Source organism: Coregonus lavaretus, assembly GCF_964263955.1.
Source record: "Coregonus lavaretus genome assembly, chromosome: 2".
NCBI lineage: Eukaryota > Metazoa > Chordata > Actinopteri > Salmoniformes > Salmonidae > Coregonus > Coregonus lavaretus.
The window spans coordinates 8,068,567-8,086,378 of NC_139989.1; the positions used below are offsets into that span (position 1 = coordinate 8,068,567).

Sequence of the window (17,812 nt, forward strand, 5' to 3'; positions counted from 1 at the left end):
TAGGACCACTATTGTTTTCACTATATATTTTACCTCTTGGTGATGTCATTCGGAAACACAATGTTAACTTTCATTGCTATGCGGACGACACACAGCTCTACATTTCGATGAAACATGGTGAAGCCCCAAAATTGCCTACCCTGGAAGCCTGTGTTTCAGACATAAGGAAGTGGATGGCGGAATTTTCTTTACTTTTAAACTCGGACAAAACAGAGATGCTAGTTCTAGGTCCCAAGAAACAAAGAGATCTTCTGTTGGATCTGACAATTAATCTTAATGGTTGTACAGTCGTCTAAAAAAAAACTGTGAAGGACCTCGGCGTTACTCTGGACCCTGATCTCTCTTTTGACAAACATATCAAGAATATTTCAAGGACAGCTTTTTTCCATCTTCGTAACATTGCAAAAATAAGAAACGTATTGTCCAAAAATGATGCAGAAAAGCTAATCCATGCTTTTGTCACTCCTAGATTAGACTACTGCAATGCTCTACCCTCCGGCTACCCAGATATAGCACTAAATAAACTTCAGTTAGTGCTAAACACGGCTGCTAGAATCTTGACTAGAACCAAACAATTTGATCATATTACTCCAGTGCTAGCCTCTCTACACTGGCTTCCTGTTAAGGCTAGGGCTGATTTCAAGGTTTTACTGCTAACCTACAAAGCATTACATGGGCTTGCTCCTACCTATCTCTCCAATTTGGTCCTGCCGTACATACCTACACGTATGCTACGGTCACAAGACGCAGGCCTCCATATTGTCCCTAGAATTTCTAAGCAAACAGCTGGAGGCAGGGCTTTCACCTATAGAGCTCAATTTTTATGGAATGGTCTGCCTATCCATGTGAGAGACGCAGACTCGGTCTCGACCTTTAAGTCTTTACTGAAGACTCATCTCTTCAGTAGGTCCTATGATTGAGTGTAGTCTGGCCCAGGGGTGCGAAGGTGAACGGAAAGGCACTGGAGCGACAAACCGCCCTTGCTGTCTCTGTCTGGCCGGTTCCTGTCTCTCCATTGGGATTCTCGGCCTCTGACCCTACTACGGGGCTGAGTCACTGGCTTACTGGTGCTTTCCATGCCGTCCCTAGGAGGGGTGCATCACTTGAGTGGGTTGAGTCACTGATGTGATCTTCCTGTCCGGTTTGTCGCCCCCTCGGGCTCATGCAGTGGAGGAGATCTTTGTGGGCTATACTCAGCCTTGTTTCAGGGTAGTAGGTTGGTGGTCAGTTGATATCCCTCTGGTGGTGTGGGGGCTGTGCTTTGGCAAAGTGGGTGGGGTTATATCCTGCCTGGTTGGCCCTGTCCGGGGGTATCGTCGGACAGGGCCACAGTGTCTCACCTCTCTAGGTTTCTTCCTAGGTTTCCGCCTTTCTAGGGAGTTTTTCTTAGCCACCATGCTTCTACATCTGCATTGCTTGCTGTTTGGGGTTTTAGGCTGGGTTTCTGTATAGCACTTTGTGACATCTGCTGATGTAAAAAGGGCTTTATAAATCAAATTTGATTGATTTACTAATCGCTGAATCAATGAGGTTCCATTCGTTAGGACCCTGTTTTATATGTGTTCTACTGTACCCATTAGTCCCTAGAATTAGAATTAATGAATTAGAATGAGTCATTATTTCTGGCATGGCCTTAATATCTGGAGGAAGAGAGAAAAATAGAGGCAGAAATTATCCTTGTGGGCCTGATTTTACTTCAATATATAGTGTGACGAATTTCCACTATTGCATATTTCCTGTAGGTACTGTTTTGTTGAGTCTAACACATTCTCTCTTTTTACAATTTTCCCCTTTTCATTTTTTCCATTGCTATTTGAAGCTGACATCGTACGGAGGGTTTTTGAACTACACTGTGGCCTATGATGTTTCAGTGGACAACGTGGACAATTCTCTGCCGTCACAGTTCGATTTGATTATTGAGGTAAGTTAATATTGTGCTAACTAGATAGGTATTCAACCTGGCTATGATATTAGCAGTGGAATGCAAGATTGTAAACCTAGTTTACAGTAAAAGAAACCCCTAGCCCCTAGACCAATATAGATTTGATTACCATTATGGAATCACCCGAATGTAAATCGAAATGTGTTGCTAACTGCCTTGTCTGGATGCGTCCCCAGGGGAACGGGAGGACCCTGCGCCAGACGCCCCCCAGGCAGCTCTTCCTGACGCCCCTGCGGGAGCAGCTTGTTTCCGTGGAGCTCCTACCGCAGGGCTTCGTAGACCTACACACAGGCCAGAGGGTTGACCGGGACGAGCTGATGACTGTACTGGCCGACGTGGCCGGACTGAGGATCAGAGGCCACCTCAATGCCAGCGCAGAGGGGGCACTCAGGTTGAGCACCGTATCTCTGGACATGGCAGACATCAGTGCTGCTAACCCAGTCCAGGCCCGGGATGTGGAGCAGTGTGAGTGCCCCTGGGGCTACTTGGGCACATCCTGTGAGGTAAACACCCAGGTCATGTGACGGTGGCCAGGTTAATACAGTTTACTACGGTATGTGTCTAGTCTAATTTGTTAATGACTTGAGCTGTGTCAGCATCCATTGTAAAAGCAAAGCGCATTATGCATTTCAGATGGCTAAGGTAGTTCAAGTTAGAAGAGCAACGGTGTTGTGGCTTCGGTTCTCACATAATCCACATATTTTAAATACGTGTTTACTATAGATCACTTCAGATAAACACAACTTCTAAATCGTGTCATACACTGAGTGTACAATACATTAGGAACACCTTCCCAATATTGAGTTGCACTCCCTGCTTTTACCCTCAGAACAGTCACAATTCGTCGGGGCATGGACTTTACAAGGTGTCAAAAGCGTTCCACAGGGATGCTGGCCCATGTTGACTCCAGTGCTTCCCACAGTTGTGTCAAGTTGGCTGGATGTCTTTTGGGTGGTGGACCATTCTTGATACACAAGGGAAACGGTTGCGCATGAAAAACCCTGTAGCGTTGCAGTTCTTGACACAAATCGGTGCGCCTGGCACCTACTACCATACCCCTTTCAAACGCACTTAAATCTTTTGTCTTGCCCATTCACCCTCTGAATGGCACACATACACAATCAATGTCTAAATTGTCTCAAGGCTTAAAACTAATTTTTTTACCTGTCTTCTCCCCTTCATCTACACTGATTGAAGTTGATTTAACAATTGACATCAATAAGGGATCATAGCTTTCACCTGGATTCACCTGGTCAGTCTATGTCATGGAAAGTTGTTAAGGTTTTGTATACTCAGTGTATGTGCCACATAGTCTAAATACCTGTTGTTATTGAATGTGACTTTGGGTAAAAGTTACGGCTAAATTAGGATGTTATTTGTCTCTTTGTGTTTATAGTACTGTTCATCTGGATTCTATCGCGTCGGCGGGATCCTGTTCGGAGGCAACTGTCTCCAGTGTGAGTGTAACGATCATGCTACAGAATGTGACATCAACGGAGTCTGTCTGGTGAGTCTTTCCTATCTGTCCCACGTCATGTTTAGACAGCAGAGGGCCAGAGACGTAGGAATATGAAACATAGATATACCATACATCTATGGCTTGTTTGTGGGCTCTAAGCGTGATCGTATCTACTTCCACCACCATCTGTGTAAAATAAGGACATGGTCACATCCAACCGTTTATCTGACCCTAACATCTGCACTAGCTAACCTCTAAACTAGTCAGAGCTTCACTTCACAGTTGGAGGCTAAACCAATGAACAAACCCTCAGTATGAAGCTTCCTGGCTTGAGCTGTGTTTGTTGACAACCATATGATGGTCACTCTTCTGGCTGCGTCTGAAATGGCTTCTTTATTTCCTATACAGTGTACGACTTTTGGCTAGAGCCGACCATCCTATTCCCTATATAGTGCACTACTTTATAGTGAATAGCGTGCCATTTTGAGCTCTGTTTCAAATGAATTCCTCCCTCTATTGGATGACAAGTTAATCCTGAGTAATGCTGTGTTAGGTGTTTAAATGGCATGTGGCAAAGCAATGATTATCCAATGGCTACTGCCAGGCATTCATTCTGTCAATATACAATGTAAATCAAAAGGCATGCTAAAGCTAGTAGCTACTACATTCAATTGCATTAGTGAAGATTCTTCACTTTGATTCGGTTAGGTTTAGCAGTTTGGTGCACTTAAAGGGATAGTTCACTTTTTCAAAGTTTTATCTTATTTTCGATTTACCTAGGGTGGTCATCCAACAGTTTTTTAAACTTTGAAATAATCTAAAACTTTAAAAAGTGAACTATCCCTTTAACATGGCAGTGGAGGTTTTATCCGAAGACATTTTGGTTGCTATGGAGTGTATGGCAGTGTAAGGGCATGTGTGTCAGAGTAGGAAGAAGTTTAATCGGGACACTGTCGCCTTAAATCATTCCCCAGGACTGTACCCACAATACCACTGGGCCCCACTGTAACCAATGCCTTCCCGGTTACTATGGCGACACTTCAGAGGGCACCCCGGAGGACTGCCAGAGATGTGCCTGCCCGCTGATAGTGGCGACGAACAAGTGAGTGACTGTGCCAATGTGCCATTCATTCAGATTCTAGAAACCCTCTCCATGGCGATAGATAGGTCACATATGCGTGGGCGCTGGGTGGTGGAGAGTTTGGCCGTTACACACTGAGTGTACAAAACATTAGGAACAGCTTCCTAATATTGAGTTGCACCCCCTTTTGCCCTCAGAACAGCCTCAATTCGTCGGACTCTACAAGGTGTCGAAAGCGTTCCACAGGGATGCTGGATGTCCTTTGGGTGGTGGACCATTCTTTATACAAACTGTTGAGCATGAAAACCCCAGCAGCGTTGCAGTTCTTGACAAAACTAGTGCACCTGGCACCTACTACCATATCTCGTTCAAAGGCACTTAAATATTTTGGCTTGCCCATTCACCTTCTGAATGGCACACATACACAATCCATGTCTCAATTGTCTCAAGGCTTAAAAATCCTTCTTTAACCTGTCTCCTCCCCTTCATCTACACTGATTGAAGTGGATTTAACAAGTGACATCAATAAGGGATCATATCTTTCACCTGGATTAACCTGGTCAGTCTATGTCATGGAAAGAGCAGGTGTTCTTAATGTTTTGTGCACTCAGTGTAGGTTCTTATGTCAACAACTAAATGTTTCAACTGCCCCAGATACTGTATTTCTTTATTTAAAAACAATTAGCTCTTGTGTGAATAGATACCAAGCATAAATATAGTGGTGGAACAATTTTAGTGGTGGAACTAAGGGGAGAGTTCCGCCCCCATACAATATGAAATGCTTAAAGTTGAAGAAAAGCCCTATATTAACACAAATCATAATAATAAAATCTGTAGTTCTTAGTGATACGTCATGTAGACTCCCCCTAACACTCCTGTCTTTTCACACTGCTGGTCTCTTCTTCAGTTTCAGCCCCACCTGTGTCCTGGAGGGCCCTGGGCAGGTGACATGTGACCAGTGCCAGCAGGGCTACACTGGGACTAAGTGTGAGAGGTATGTAGACCAAATGTTCTTAAACCTTTTCTTGTCTGTTTGACCTTCTCTTCACTTCTTAGACCTGTACTATATAATCAGATATATTTCACTTGTTGCTAAGTACATATTAGTAATTACACTTAACAGTTTGCATGGGGAAATATTTATTATAAGTTAAACTCAGTTACAGTATACACCGATACTAGTCTCAACCATTTCATTAATCGTATGATTAAGGTAATGTATTATGTGTTAATCTTTTAACTTTGACTTCTCCAGGTGTGCTAATGGTTACCATGGTGACCCGACGGTGGCAGGCCAGGAGTGTGTGGTGTGTGAGTGTAATGGTAACGTGGACTCCTGGGAGCCGGGCCACTGTGACACCAGCAGTGGTGTGTGTCTGAAGTGTCACAGCCACACCAGCGGAGACTACTGTGAGAGGTGCGAAGACGGCTACTACGGTGACGCCATCACTGCCAAGAACTGCCTGGGTAAGAGAGCTGTGATGATAATTATGATGATGACATTTGTTGTCCTTATAGAGGATTCTTCCACAGATCCCCACACAGTTACACATTTACTACAAGAAACACCCCTCACCTAGACTTGCAGTACATCTATAATATGTACCAAATCAGGTCACAGATTACACAGTGAGAATAGACAGGAAATAGACACTTTTGCTTGTTTCTGAGTAGCAGTTAGTCAGTCAGAGGAATGCTGAGTGAAGGACATGGCCAACCAACCAGAGATTAAATCTAAACTTTGACCTAGATCTGCTTCGTCATGTGTCAGACCTGTTCCTAATAATAAGGTCTGTTATGGGTCAGAGCCCGTATAAGTGTCTCTGAATAGAGGTGTGCTGATCTGGGATCAGGTCCTCCCTGACCATGTAATCTCATTCGATCTGAGTGGCGCAGTGGTCTAAGGCACTGCATCGCAGTGCTAACTGTGCCACTAGAGATCCTGGTTCGAATCCAGGCTCTGTCGCAGCCGGCCGCGACCGGGAGACTCATGGGTGGCGCACAATTGGCCCAGGGTAGGGGAGGGAATGGCCGGCAGGGATGTAGCTCAGTTGATAGAGAATGGCGTTTGCAACGCCAGGGTTGTGGGTTTGATTCTCACGGGGGGCCAGTATAAAAAATAAATAAATATGTATTCACTAACTGTAAGTCGCTCTGGATAAGAGCGTCTACTAAAATGCTAAACTGATCCTAGATCAGCACTCTGATTCTGAGACGCTTCGTGAATACAGACATGTTACCTTAGGCACTGGGAGGCCAAAGTTCAATCCCTGCCGGGATACGAACAATTATGTATATAAACCCTGGATTGCTGATGCCGGGGTGGCAGGTAGCTTAGTGGTTAAGAGCGTTGTGCCAGTAATCGAAAGGTCGCTGGTTCTAATCCCCGAGCCGACTAGGTGAAAAATCTGTCGATGTGCCCTTGAGCAAGGCACTTAACCCTAATTGCTCCTGTAAGTCGCTCTGGATAAGAGCGTCTGCTAAATGACTAAAATGTATTTGCCAATGAGAGGCTTTGAAGCCACCGGTCAGCCAGAAGGAGCAATCCTCCATAGGAATGAATGGAATTCTACAGTATTTCAATTAAATGGTTCATGAACAAAATGACATGAATTTTTTATTGTAGTGGGAACATTAGTACTTTCAAAAAAGTATTATTTAAGGAAAATGTTTTTATATATTTTTAATATTAAAATGTTAATGTTTAGCTCACATAATATAGTTTAAAAGTATGCATTAAGGTGTCTGTAATAGAATACATGTGTCAAAAACGAATGTAGACATTAATAAATGCATTTCTATAGCTTCCAAAATATTTTGTACTATATTTTTTATGGAGAGCGCCAAGATGGGGGCGTGGTGGCTTCAAAACAGCGCCCCCTGTCAGTCATTTAGTGTATACATAAATAATTAGTTAAGATATGGTATGGGACCTGGCCTCTCAAGTTAGTTTATGAACAGTTTATGAAGTCTTATAATAATTATCTGTAGCTTAATAATCCCCTTGGCATTTGGGTATGGTAATACTGCATCATTCTCAAACCTGGTTTTGTGACAATGTCTGCATACCACAACATTGAAAATGCATATACAGTATGTTATGAGAATAGGAATTTTATGTTCATAATGAGATAATAATAATAATAAGCCATTTAGCAGACGCTTTTATCCAAAGCGACTTACAGTCATGCGTGCATACATTTTTTTTGTGTATGGGTGGTCCCGGGGATCGAACCCACTACCTTGGCGTTACAAGCGCCGTGCTCTACCAGCTGAGCTACAGAGGATATGTGAAACTGGTAATGGATTCAGTCATCACCTAGAGTGGAGTTCATTTCACCATCAAACATGGTCAAAAATATTGTGATGGATGTGCAATTTTACTTCAAGTGTGTGTATTTCCTTTTCATGAAAGACAACTGTAGAAGAGCTCTTTATAATGGATAGGCTGACATCTAGGGAAAAATCGCAATACTGCAAGTATTGCGTATCTTCTTATTTTCACCTATTCAGCCTCCTTGAACTAAACTTTCTGAATTATTTTCCATGTCTGCATAATGTCTATACTACATGAAAAAAAAGAGTATTTTATAATCAAAATGGCACTTTGAGAATTGTATGATTATTTTAGGATATATCTCTCCACTTACCGGTATTCTTTTCAACATAAAATTGGCGCATTAGTCCTGGTGTTATAAACATGTATGTTAACGACTATGTTTTACTCCTATTTCTCCACTATGTGTAGCTTGCGGTTGCCATGGAAACGGGTCGTACTCGGCCATGTGTGACCTGTTCACTGGACAGTGTACCTGCAAACCCAATGTGGTGGGAGATAAGTGTGACCAGTGTCAGGTATGTAGCCTGTATATCATTCTCTGTGCTCGGTTTCATATTATTTTCACAACTTCAAAAACTCACATACCATAGGGCCAAGAGTTTTTCTTACCAGAAAAAAACAATTGGCCCTAGTTATGGTCTATGGTCACGCCAAGAAAAACTCCAGGCCCTTCCTTCCACCCTCCTAGTCCATTTTCTGTGTAATTCCACCCTACTCGCACACCTCTCTTTGGAATTAGTATTTGGAATTTGGAAAGGGATGCTAAGTTTCCAGCCCAGTCCATTGGAACGCTTAGTTCTCAGAGGGTGTCCAAGGTCTCCCGCTTCTTTCCTCCCTGCGTCCCGCTTTCCCACACTCGCCTTCCAATAGAGCCCAGCTGGTCGAAATGCAGTCCAATGTTTTGGATATATTCATTAGCACGATCAGATAATCTGTCTGCTCACACCCTGGCAAAGAGCGAGAGGGAAGACAGAGGGAGCAAGGGAAGATGGGAAGGAGGGAGAGAGAGAGGGAGAGAGAGAGAGAGAGAGAGAGAGAGAGAGAGAGAGAGAGAGAGTGATATTATTTTGTTGCTTATTTAGAGCAGAGTTGGTTTCTTTGGTTGGGGGAGGGGTCTTTGGCTGGGCAAGGACTGTTAAAATGTAAGCAAAAGCTCATGAATTTAGAACATATTTATCTAGGGAGAACAGCAAGCAGTCTTGGGCTTCTCTCTCTTTCGATATGTTTGATTAATGTCTCTTGGCATCTAGTGTCTCTTGGCATCCTGCTACATGCTCTCTATCAAGGATACAGACAGAGTAATAAGCATATTTTACAGATGTAGGATCTTCATTTGAGCCAGTTTGCTACAGCAGGAAAATTATCCTGCAGCAAATGGAAATGTGAATTATTATGTGGATTATAAATCATGGACATTTTTGTAGGGGTTGCTACATTTTTTTGTAAGGGAAAATCAAGTCTGAAATTTCAAAGTGGAAATTACAAACTTCAGAAGCCTTTTTAAACTTCAAATACACTAGAAATTTAACATTTCCTGCAGCAGGGTGATCCGATTAAGATCCTACATCTGTATGTCTGGATATATTTGAGGGAAAATCAAGAAGACTTTCATAATTCCCACGGGGGGCCAGTAAAAAAAAAAAAAATAATAATAATTGTTTTTAAATATGTATTCACTAACTGTAAGTCGCTCTGGATAAGAGCGTCTGCTAAATGACTAAAATGTAAATGTAAATGTAATAATTATGGAGTCAGGTGGTTAGCTGATGGAAGTTAGTAAAAATGGGTATTTTCTTCGGTGTGTTTTCCAGGTGGGCTTCCACAGTCTTCTCAGTGGACAGGGGTGCAGAGACTGCAACTGTAGCCAATCAGGATCTGTGTCCACAGCATGTGAGGAGGAGGGGTTGTGCCAATGCATCCCAGGGGTGGCCGGGGACAAATGTGACCGCTGTTACCATGGTTACTTCAACTACCAGGACAGCGGGTGTACACGTAAGGTCACAAACTTTAACAGACATATTCATTTGAGTTTCACTCTGATCTGATCTTAATTCTCTCTACACACCCCCCCTGCCCTCTCTCTATCTTTCTCTCTCTATTTCTGTTATTTTTCTCTCCTCTCCTCCATCAGAGTGTGAGTGTGCCCACACCCACGGAAACTGTAACGCAACGACAGGCGAGTGTATCTGCCCTCCCCACACCATAGGAGAGAAGTGTGAGCTGTGTGAGGAACGTCACTGGGGTCACGACACTGTAGCAGGCTGTAAGGTAAAACACACCTCTATAAACATTAAGGCTTTATAAGCCTTTATAAGGCCTACGTATGGTATTTTAAGGCCTACATAGATGCTTCATAAGTTATTAATAAGCACATTCCTATCATAATAAGTGTTCATAAAAGCTCATCTTTGCCCCTCTGTCCTTAGTCATGTGAGTGCAGTGAGGCCGGCAGTTCTGCCACCCAGTGTGACCTCACCAATGGGCAGTGCCTGTGCCGCCCGGAGTTCGCTGGGCAGAAGTGTGACCGCTGCACCATGGGCTACAGGGGCTACCCAGAATGCACGGCGTGCAACTGCAACATCAACGGCACCAGAGAGGAGTTATGTGATGAGGAACTGGGCCTGTGCAGCTGTGAGGCCCCAGGGAACTGTGTGTGCAAGGTACTACAACCGCTGTGAAAACTGGTTGAACAAACAAGCAGTAAACCCTTATGGCCTATGATAGTGTTGTCTTTTATTGTGTCCGTTCGAAGTATGTTGTCTGTTTTAATTTATTGGTCTGTGGTTGCCAGGACAATGTGGGCGGAGGAGGCTGTGATGAGTGTAAGAAGGGAACCTTCGGCCTATCTGGTCCTAACCCGGCCGGCTGCAGCCCCTGTTTCTGTTTCGGGGTCTCCTCAGACTGCGAGGAGCTCAGTGGGATGGTCCGTGTACCGGTGAGTAAAGTCTATCAAAACTCAACTTGGGGTCTGTTCAGTGAGGTAAACGTTACAGAAGGTTCAGATAGAAATGCATCATGTAGAACAGATATTACTTATCTGTCGGATAGAATAGTGAATCGTGTCTGCTCTATTCATTCTATCTCTATATGCAACGTTCTGAACAGGATTCCTGTTTTAGTCCCGCCCATCTGCTTCCTCTACAGATGGGTGGCTATGCTAACAGGATAGAGAAACTGTCTGAAGGGGTTGAGCAGCCTTCACTCCTCCACCTCTGTATGAAATGACGGCACATTTTTCAAACAAAATACTTTTTCTTTATTTTCTCCGTTTGGGATGGTAATACCTTTGTTTGGTAATGCTCTTATATTCTTCAAATAACAAGCATTAGTATAACACCTTGGCTTCTATTTGGCTGGGTTATGTCAAAATCGTCTTCTCTGGCTCGTTTATAACCTTGTAGCCAAGTAACAAACGGTAACAAAAGTCAAATCTAAAGATTCATGCTTGGAGCCTGGCGTTTTTCCTGATAATGTGTCATGGCCAGGAAGTTATCATCTACAAGTTATTTGGAAGTTGTAAGCTATTTGGTCAGGTCATGTAGATCCAGAGTAACTATTAGTAGTATAGTAACTATTCAGCTGTATACTATTTCTACTCTCCTCATCTGTGTCTGGATGAAGAAAAGTATCTGTATCCTCATTATTCTTGAGTGAACTGAATCCTCCTAATTAACTTCATTTTAATTGGGCACAATAGAGAGGAAATGAAATGCCCAGACAGATGCCTAAACAGGATGCCCATCTGTTGTGGGCCAGCCGCTTAGTGATGCCACGTACGGTGCCTGCTGCTCACAGCCTGGTGTGCCCGCTGGGTGTCCGGCTCAAGGACGCACGTGCCCTGTGTAGCATTTAGCGTGGGCACACGGAGGGAGCACCCCCCCCCGACCCCCCAGGCAGAGGAATCTGAAAGGACCCCAGATGTAGCTAGCCAGGGCTATTTATTTCCTGGTCCTAATTAGTGAAAAGAGATGGCACAGCTGAGCTGGCGGTAGACCTACTTGTGATGGTGTGAGGAGAAAGTGTGGTACTTAATTGATTGGGAAAAGCTTACAATAAACTGAATGACACGATAATGAGATCTCTTGATATGAAGCAAATATGTGTGTCTGCATCTGCGTCTTTGTGTGTGTGTGCGCGGGCACGTCTATGCACATGCTCATGCATTGGTGTATATTTACCGGTCCATACAGATCACACTGGGGTCTGAACCAGAGCTGCTGCGTGTGGTCAGTCAGAGTGACCTCCAGGGCAGTGTGGAAGGGGTCTACTACCAGACCCCAGACATGCTGCTGGACACCAGGGAGATAGAGAGCCCCACCCTGGCTGGACCCTACTACTGGAGGCTTCCCAAACACTACCAGGGAAATAAGGTGTGTATCTCAGACCTCTGTTACTTGTGTGTCTGTTAGAGAGCGATGCAAAATTATAAACATACAAATACTAACAAATCCTCTTCCATATTCTCTGATTAGTTGTTGTCGTATGGAGGGAAGCTGTCCTACATGGTGGCGTTCTATGCTCTGGATGGGGCCGGCCTGGCCAACTACGAGCCTCAGGTCCTGATGAGGGGGGGTCATCTGGGAAAGAAGGTTATCTACATAGATATGCCCGCCCCTGACAACAGGGTCAAAACCCGCCAGGACGTCCCACTGACTGAGGTAAGGAGGAGACTAGAAACAATACCTAAAGCTGGACTAGTTTGACTACCAAGGGTTCGAACCCATATGTCCTGCATGCTACAAGACTGTGTTATCAGACTGAGCTAAAGCCTACAAATCCTACTAATAAATGAATATAATTCAATCTGCTTTGATTTCTCTTGATCAGCACAAGTGGAAGTATTTCAACTCTGTGTCGGAGAAAGCTGTGAGTCATTCTGACTTCATGGCGGTCCTGAGCAACATCGAGTACATCACCATCAAGGCCTCGTATGGTACAGGACTGCAGCAGAGCAGGTTAGCACACACACACAAACAAAACGAGTTTTGTGTCAACACTAGAAAGTGACTATGATATCAATATTGTATTTGTCTTTCACTAGAATCTCCAATATCACCATGGATACGGCCCTAGAGGCGGAGGAGGGGTTGGAGGTTATGGAGGTGGCATGTCTGATAGAGACCTGTGAGTGTCCAGCTGGCTACGCTGGACTGTCCTGCCAGGTCAGACAGATTTCCACCCCAAAAACAACACGATTGACTATTTACTACTTCTTACTACTGTGTTTTAGTCTATTATTTAATTTCCTCTCTGTCATCGGTGTGTGTTTGTGGTGTGTGTAGGAGTGTGCTCCCGGCTACTACCGCCAACCAGTGACTGATCTGAACCTGCGGGGGAAGAGACCCCTGATCCAGCCCTGTGTGCCCTGCCAGTGTAACAACCACAGCCAGGCCTGTGACCTGGACACAGGAGAATGCCTGGGCTGCCAGCACAACACAGCAGGCGAGCACTGTAACATGTGTGGCTCAGGGTACTATGGGAACGTGAAAGGCTCCATCAGTGACTGCTCTCTATGTGCCTGCCCCCTCAAAGAGAACAGGTACATCTCTCACTCTCCTCCTGTCAGTCACGCATTCTGATAAGTGACTTGTTGAATTTTGAGTTGAAATGCTAATTTCTCATTCCACACATAGTGTGTCTTTTGAAGAGATAGTCCAAGTATTGATTTCACACTAGCACATATTCAGTCTCATAAGAAATTGGTTTTCCTTAGAATGCTGAAGCTGTTTGGCTATAGTCTAGTTCAAGGGGGATTTAGTGAATGGGTATCCTCTGGTAATACAGGCCTTACCCAGCAGAGGGCAGTGAGGAGATATATTTGTGTGTATAGCACTGTCTGACCCAGTGTGTGTGTGTGTGTGTGTTGTGGTTTAGCTTCAGTCCTACCTGTGCTCTGGAGGGAGTGGTGGGAGACTTCCGCTGTAACGCCTGCAAGCCTGGTTACGAGGGACGCTACTGTGAGAGGTAAGAGAGAGTACTACACAGCTACTGTGGAGGTAAGATAGAGTACTACACAGCTACTGTGGAGGTAAGAGAGAGTACTACACAGCTACTGTGGAGGTAAGAGAGAGTACTACACAGCTACTGTGGAGGTAAGAGAGTACTATACAACCACTGTGGAGGTAAGAGAGAGTACTATTCAGCTACATTGTCAACTGTTGGATCTCAGCAAGTGTCTCTGTCACTAGAAGACATCGATACACCTCAGATGGAGACGTTTTATTCTCTCTGTTTCTCTCTCTCCCTCTCTTCCTCTATCTCTCTATTACATGATTTCTCCCTCTCACTGTTTCTTTGCCCTCCCCCCGCCTCTCTCTCCCTTTCTCTCAGGTGTTCAGTGGGTTACTATGGGAACCCATCTGCTCCAGGAGAGAAGTGTGAGGCGTGTCAGTGTAGTACTGCAGGTTCTCTCCATCTAGTGTGTGACTCTCTGAAGGGCCAGTGTGAATGTAAGGCCGGGGTTAGGGGACACCTGTGTGACCAGTGTGAGGCGAGACACGTCCTGGACGGGGACCAGTGTGTCTGTGAGTACCAACCAACCCACACACACAAACATTTTAAATACTTTATTTGAATACACCAATCAAATTTACAAAAAAAGAATCCAAACATTTCAAAGGTCCCTGTATGCATGGCACTCAAGGGTACAGAAAGCACCTCCTTCTCCAAACAGCTAGGCTGCCCACGAAAGCTGAAACAGAGCAGTACCTAGCCAATTGCTTTGCCCTAGTTTTTGTCAGGCCCGCAATCTGGAGGCCACGCACTGCAAGCCTGTGTACGTGGCCGAGACTGCCGAATATCAGCGCTACCAGCTTTCACCTCCACCCGAGGCAGTCCAAGCGTGCCACGAGGGGCTGGTACATAAGCAGCTTCTCGGCAAAGGCCTGCTCCACGTAGCCGTCAAATGAGCAGCCCACTTCCAAAATGAGCACCTCCCTCTGGCCTCCCCCACAACAACAATATCTGGTGTATTTGGCACACAGGAAAACACATCATCATCAACATCAAACCAGTGTAAATCCACTCAATATTTGGGACATCTAAACCCCCCTCTCTTTGGCTCAGGAAGACAACGTCATGTGTGGTGTGTGTGTTTAAGCATAGCCACTTTCTCACCACTTGAACAGTTTTGTTATTAATTTCCCTCAGAACCTTCTCTGGGATATGACATTTGCAATCAGATATTGAATCTTTGCAAGGGCCACCTGTCTCACAGCTTCTAGCTTCATTACCACAGGCAGAGTTGAAATGTCAATCAGATCAAGCCTGGTTGAATACTCATGGACGAGCTCCTCAACTTGTTCCCCCCACTCGCCAGCAACATTAAAGATATGTCCAAGATAACTATATGTTTCGTGACGAGAGTACATTAGTGTAAATGTTGGGGGCTTATCAGTTTTAGACTTGTACTAGTGGTTACCTCTGCTGCATCTTTCATAGAATACACACACACACTGCAATAACGTCCGAATTGAAATCTGATATCCTAAACTCCTTCCTCTCCCTCCCTCCCTCCCTACTCCCTCTCCCCTCAGCGTGTGATGATAAGTGTACGGGGGACCTCCTGGATGACCTGGATGCAGTAGAGCGCTCCTTCCTGTCTGTCAACCTGACCGGGGTCATCCTGTCCCCCTACAACACACTGGTCAGCCTGGAGAACGACACACGAGAGGTCAAGGTAAAAGAGGGGTCATATTATACCTCTCTGTCTAGGAGGTCATGAACTCAGCTGTTTAATCCCCTGTGTTAAATTCAGAAGTACTCAGGACACATTCAATGAGAGAAAGACTGTTGTAACACACTTGTCCTAATTTCTCTCCTAGAATCTGATGTCTTGGGAGAGGAGCCCAGCATATCACCTGAATAGGGCGGAGGAGGACTTGACAAATCTCACCCAGGACATAGACGGACTGCTACGGAAGGCTACAGGGCTGTCTGCTGATGGAGAGGAAGTGGCCCAGTCCACAGAGAACAGCGTTACCCAGGGGGCCGAGCTTCTGGAGTACATCACCACCATTCACACTGCCATACAAGGTTCAGCAAATAGCAACAGCGCAACATCCATTGCTATGTTTTCCTATTCCATTTTAGGTTTCCATAGGAAATGTGTAACTTCAAAGTATGCCCATTTAGTGTACGATTTTCTGTTTTGTGATATTGAACAATATTTGTGATATCTCCTGGTTGAGTAAAAGTGAAACGTTTTTGTTCATAAGACAAACGGTTAACATCTAAGCCCCTCCCTCTCTGTGATTGGCTCAGTCCTGGCGGAGGAGGCTGGCCGTCTGAACAGGACAGAGAACGTGGAGAAGGACGAGGCTAACAGCACACGGCTACGAGAGCAGATAGCGGCCATATTGGAAACCATCAGAGCAGTCAACCTATCCCTGGCCAACGCCAGCGTCTCTACAGAACTCAGGTCAGTTAGCCATATAAGGTGCTGATTTAATGTAGGCTACCCTTCCTGGATTCAATCCCATACAATAACCAGCTATCTGCACACAGAAATCAACTGTCAATACTTAACTAGAAAATCTCTATATAATCTCTCTGGATGTTTACGCTGTAATGTTAGTAATACTGTTTCTAGTCATGCTGGGGTGATTGAGTATAGGCATACTGTGTAACACTGTTATGAGCTGTAATGGTGTTTAGTAAAGCTGTATTAAAGTATAGTTACAACACTATAGTACATTAATGTGTATTCCTAAAGTGACTAACCCTGCTGTGGTTACCCCTGTACCACAGTGCTACTGAGGCTCTCCTCCAGAGGGTGCTGAAGGACATCCAGGAGCCCCAGGGGGCGATAGAGTCCCAGACCCTCAACATCTCTACCACCCTGACTGAACACCACCAACAGCTAGAGGATGCCCATGCCCTACTGATGACTGCCAGGGAGAAGAACAACCACACACACACCCTGCTGGGGAGCATCAACACCAACCTGCCAGAGTACCAGGTCAGTACGCTTACTATACTCACTGTACTCAGTACTCACATTTACTATACTCACTGTATTTTTTTTACATTTACATTTTTAGTCATTTAGCAGACGCTCTTATCCAGAGCGAGTTACAGTTAGTGAATACATATATTTTTATACTGGCCCCCCGTGGGAATCGAACCCACAACCCTGGCGTTGCAAACGCCATGCTTTATCAACTGAGCTACATCCCTGCCGGCCATTCCCTCCCCTACCCTGGACGACGCTGGGCCAATTGTGCGCCGCCCATGAGTCTCCCGGTCGCGGCCGGCTGCGACAGAGCCTGGATTCGAACCAGGATCTCTAGTGGCACAGTTAGCACTGCGATGTAGTGCCTTAGACCACTGCGCCACTCAGACCACTGCGCCACTCAGGACTTACTATACTCACTGTACTCAGTACTCACCCTTACTATACTCACTGTACTCAGTACTCACATTTACTATACTCACTGTACTCAGTACTCACTTAATATACTCACTGTACTCAGTACTCACTTACTATACTCACTGTACTCAGTACTCACACTTACTATACTCACTGTACTCAGTACTCATGCTTTCTATACTCACTGTACTCAGTACTCACACTTACTATACTCACTGTACTCAGTACTCACTTACTATACTCACTGTACTCAGTACTCATGCTTACTATACTCATTGTACTCAGTACTCACACTTACTATACTCACTGTACTCAGTACACACTTACTATACTCACTGTACTCAGTACTCACGCTTACTATACTCACTGTACTCATTACTCACACTTACTATACTCACTGTACTCAATACTCACACTTACTATACTCACTATACTCAAGTACATTAATGTGATATAAATGACATGTAGTCAAGTTTGCCATTATTGTTGGTCTGTGCCATATCAGGTCACTTTTATTAAAATGTACAATGTTGTCAAATATAGGTTGTGAAGTTATTTGATTTGGACTTTTGGTCATCTTCAAACATTTTAACTGTAGAGGGTTTATACATTTTTCCAGT

The 17,812-nt window shown here is 44.6% G+C and overlaps 1 protein-coding gene across 1 annotated transcript in view; it reads left to right on the forward strand.

Annotated features, from left to right (window-relative positions):
* The window catches only part of LOC311101928 (laminin subunit alpha-1-like), a 64,672-nt gene that overhangs the window by 31,765 nt on the left and 15,095 nt on the right, over positions 1-17,812 (forward strand). The window contains exons 13-34 of the mRNA XM_084143171.1: positions 1,820-1,921; positions 2,119-2,445; positions 3,339-3,449; positions 4,376-4,503; positions 5,390-5,476; positions 5,738-5,949; positions 8,231-8,337; positions 9,634-9,814; positions 9,954-10,090; positions 10,249-10,482; positions 10,614-10,757; positions 12,013-12,192; positions 12,295-12,480; positions 12,650-12,777; positions 12,864-12,984; positions 13,105-13,361; positions 13,697-13,786; positions 14,153-14,346; positions 15,358-15,500; positions 15,646-15,856; positions 16,085-16,241; positions 16,571-16,781. Coding sequence (XP_083999297.1) covers positions 1,820-1,921; positions 2,119-2,445; positions 3,339-3,449; positions 4,376-4,503; positions 5,390-5,476; positions 5,738-5,949; positions 8,231-8,337; positions 9,634-9,814; positions 9,954-10,090; positions 10,249-10,482; positions 10,614-10,757; positions 12,013-12,192; positions 12,295-12,480; positions 12,650-12,777; positions 12,864-12,984; positions 13,105-13,361; positions 13,697-13,786; positions 14,153-14,346; positions 15,358-15,500; positions 15,646-15,856; positions 16,085-16,241; positions 16,571-16,781 — 3,648 coding nt within the window. The remainder of the gene's footprint in view (positions 1-1,819; positions 1,922-2,118; positions 2,446-3,338; positions 3,450-4,375; positions 4,504-5,389; positions 5,477-5,737; positions 5,950-8,230; positions 8,338-9,633; positions 9,815-9,953; positions 10,091-10,248; positions 10,483-10,613; positions 10,758-12,012; positions 12,193-12,294; positions 12,481-12,649; positions 12,778-12,863; positions 12,985-13,104; positions 13,362-13,696; positions 13,787-14,152; positions 14,347-15,357; positions 15,501-15,645; positions 15,857-16,084; positions 16,242-16,570; positions 16,782-17,812) is intronic.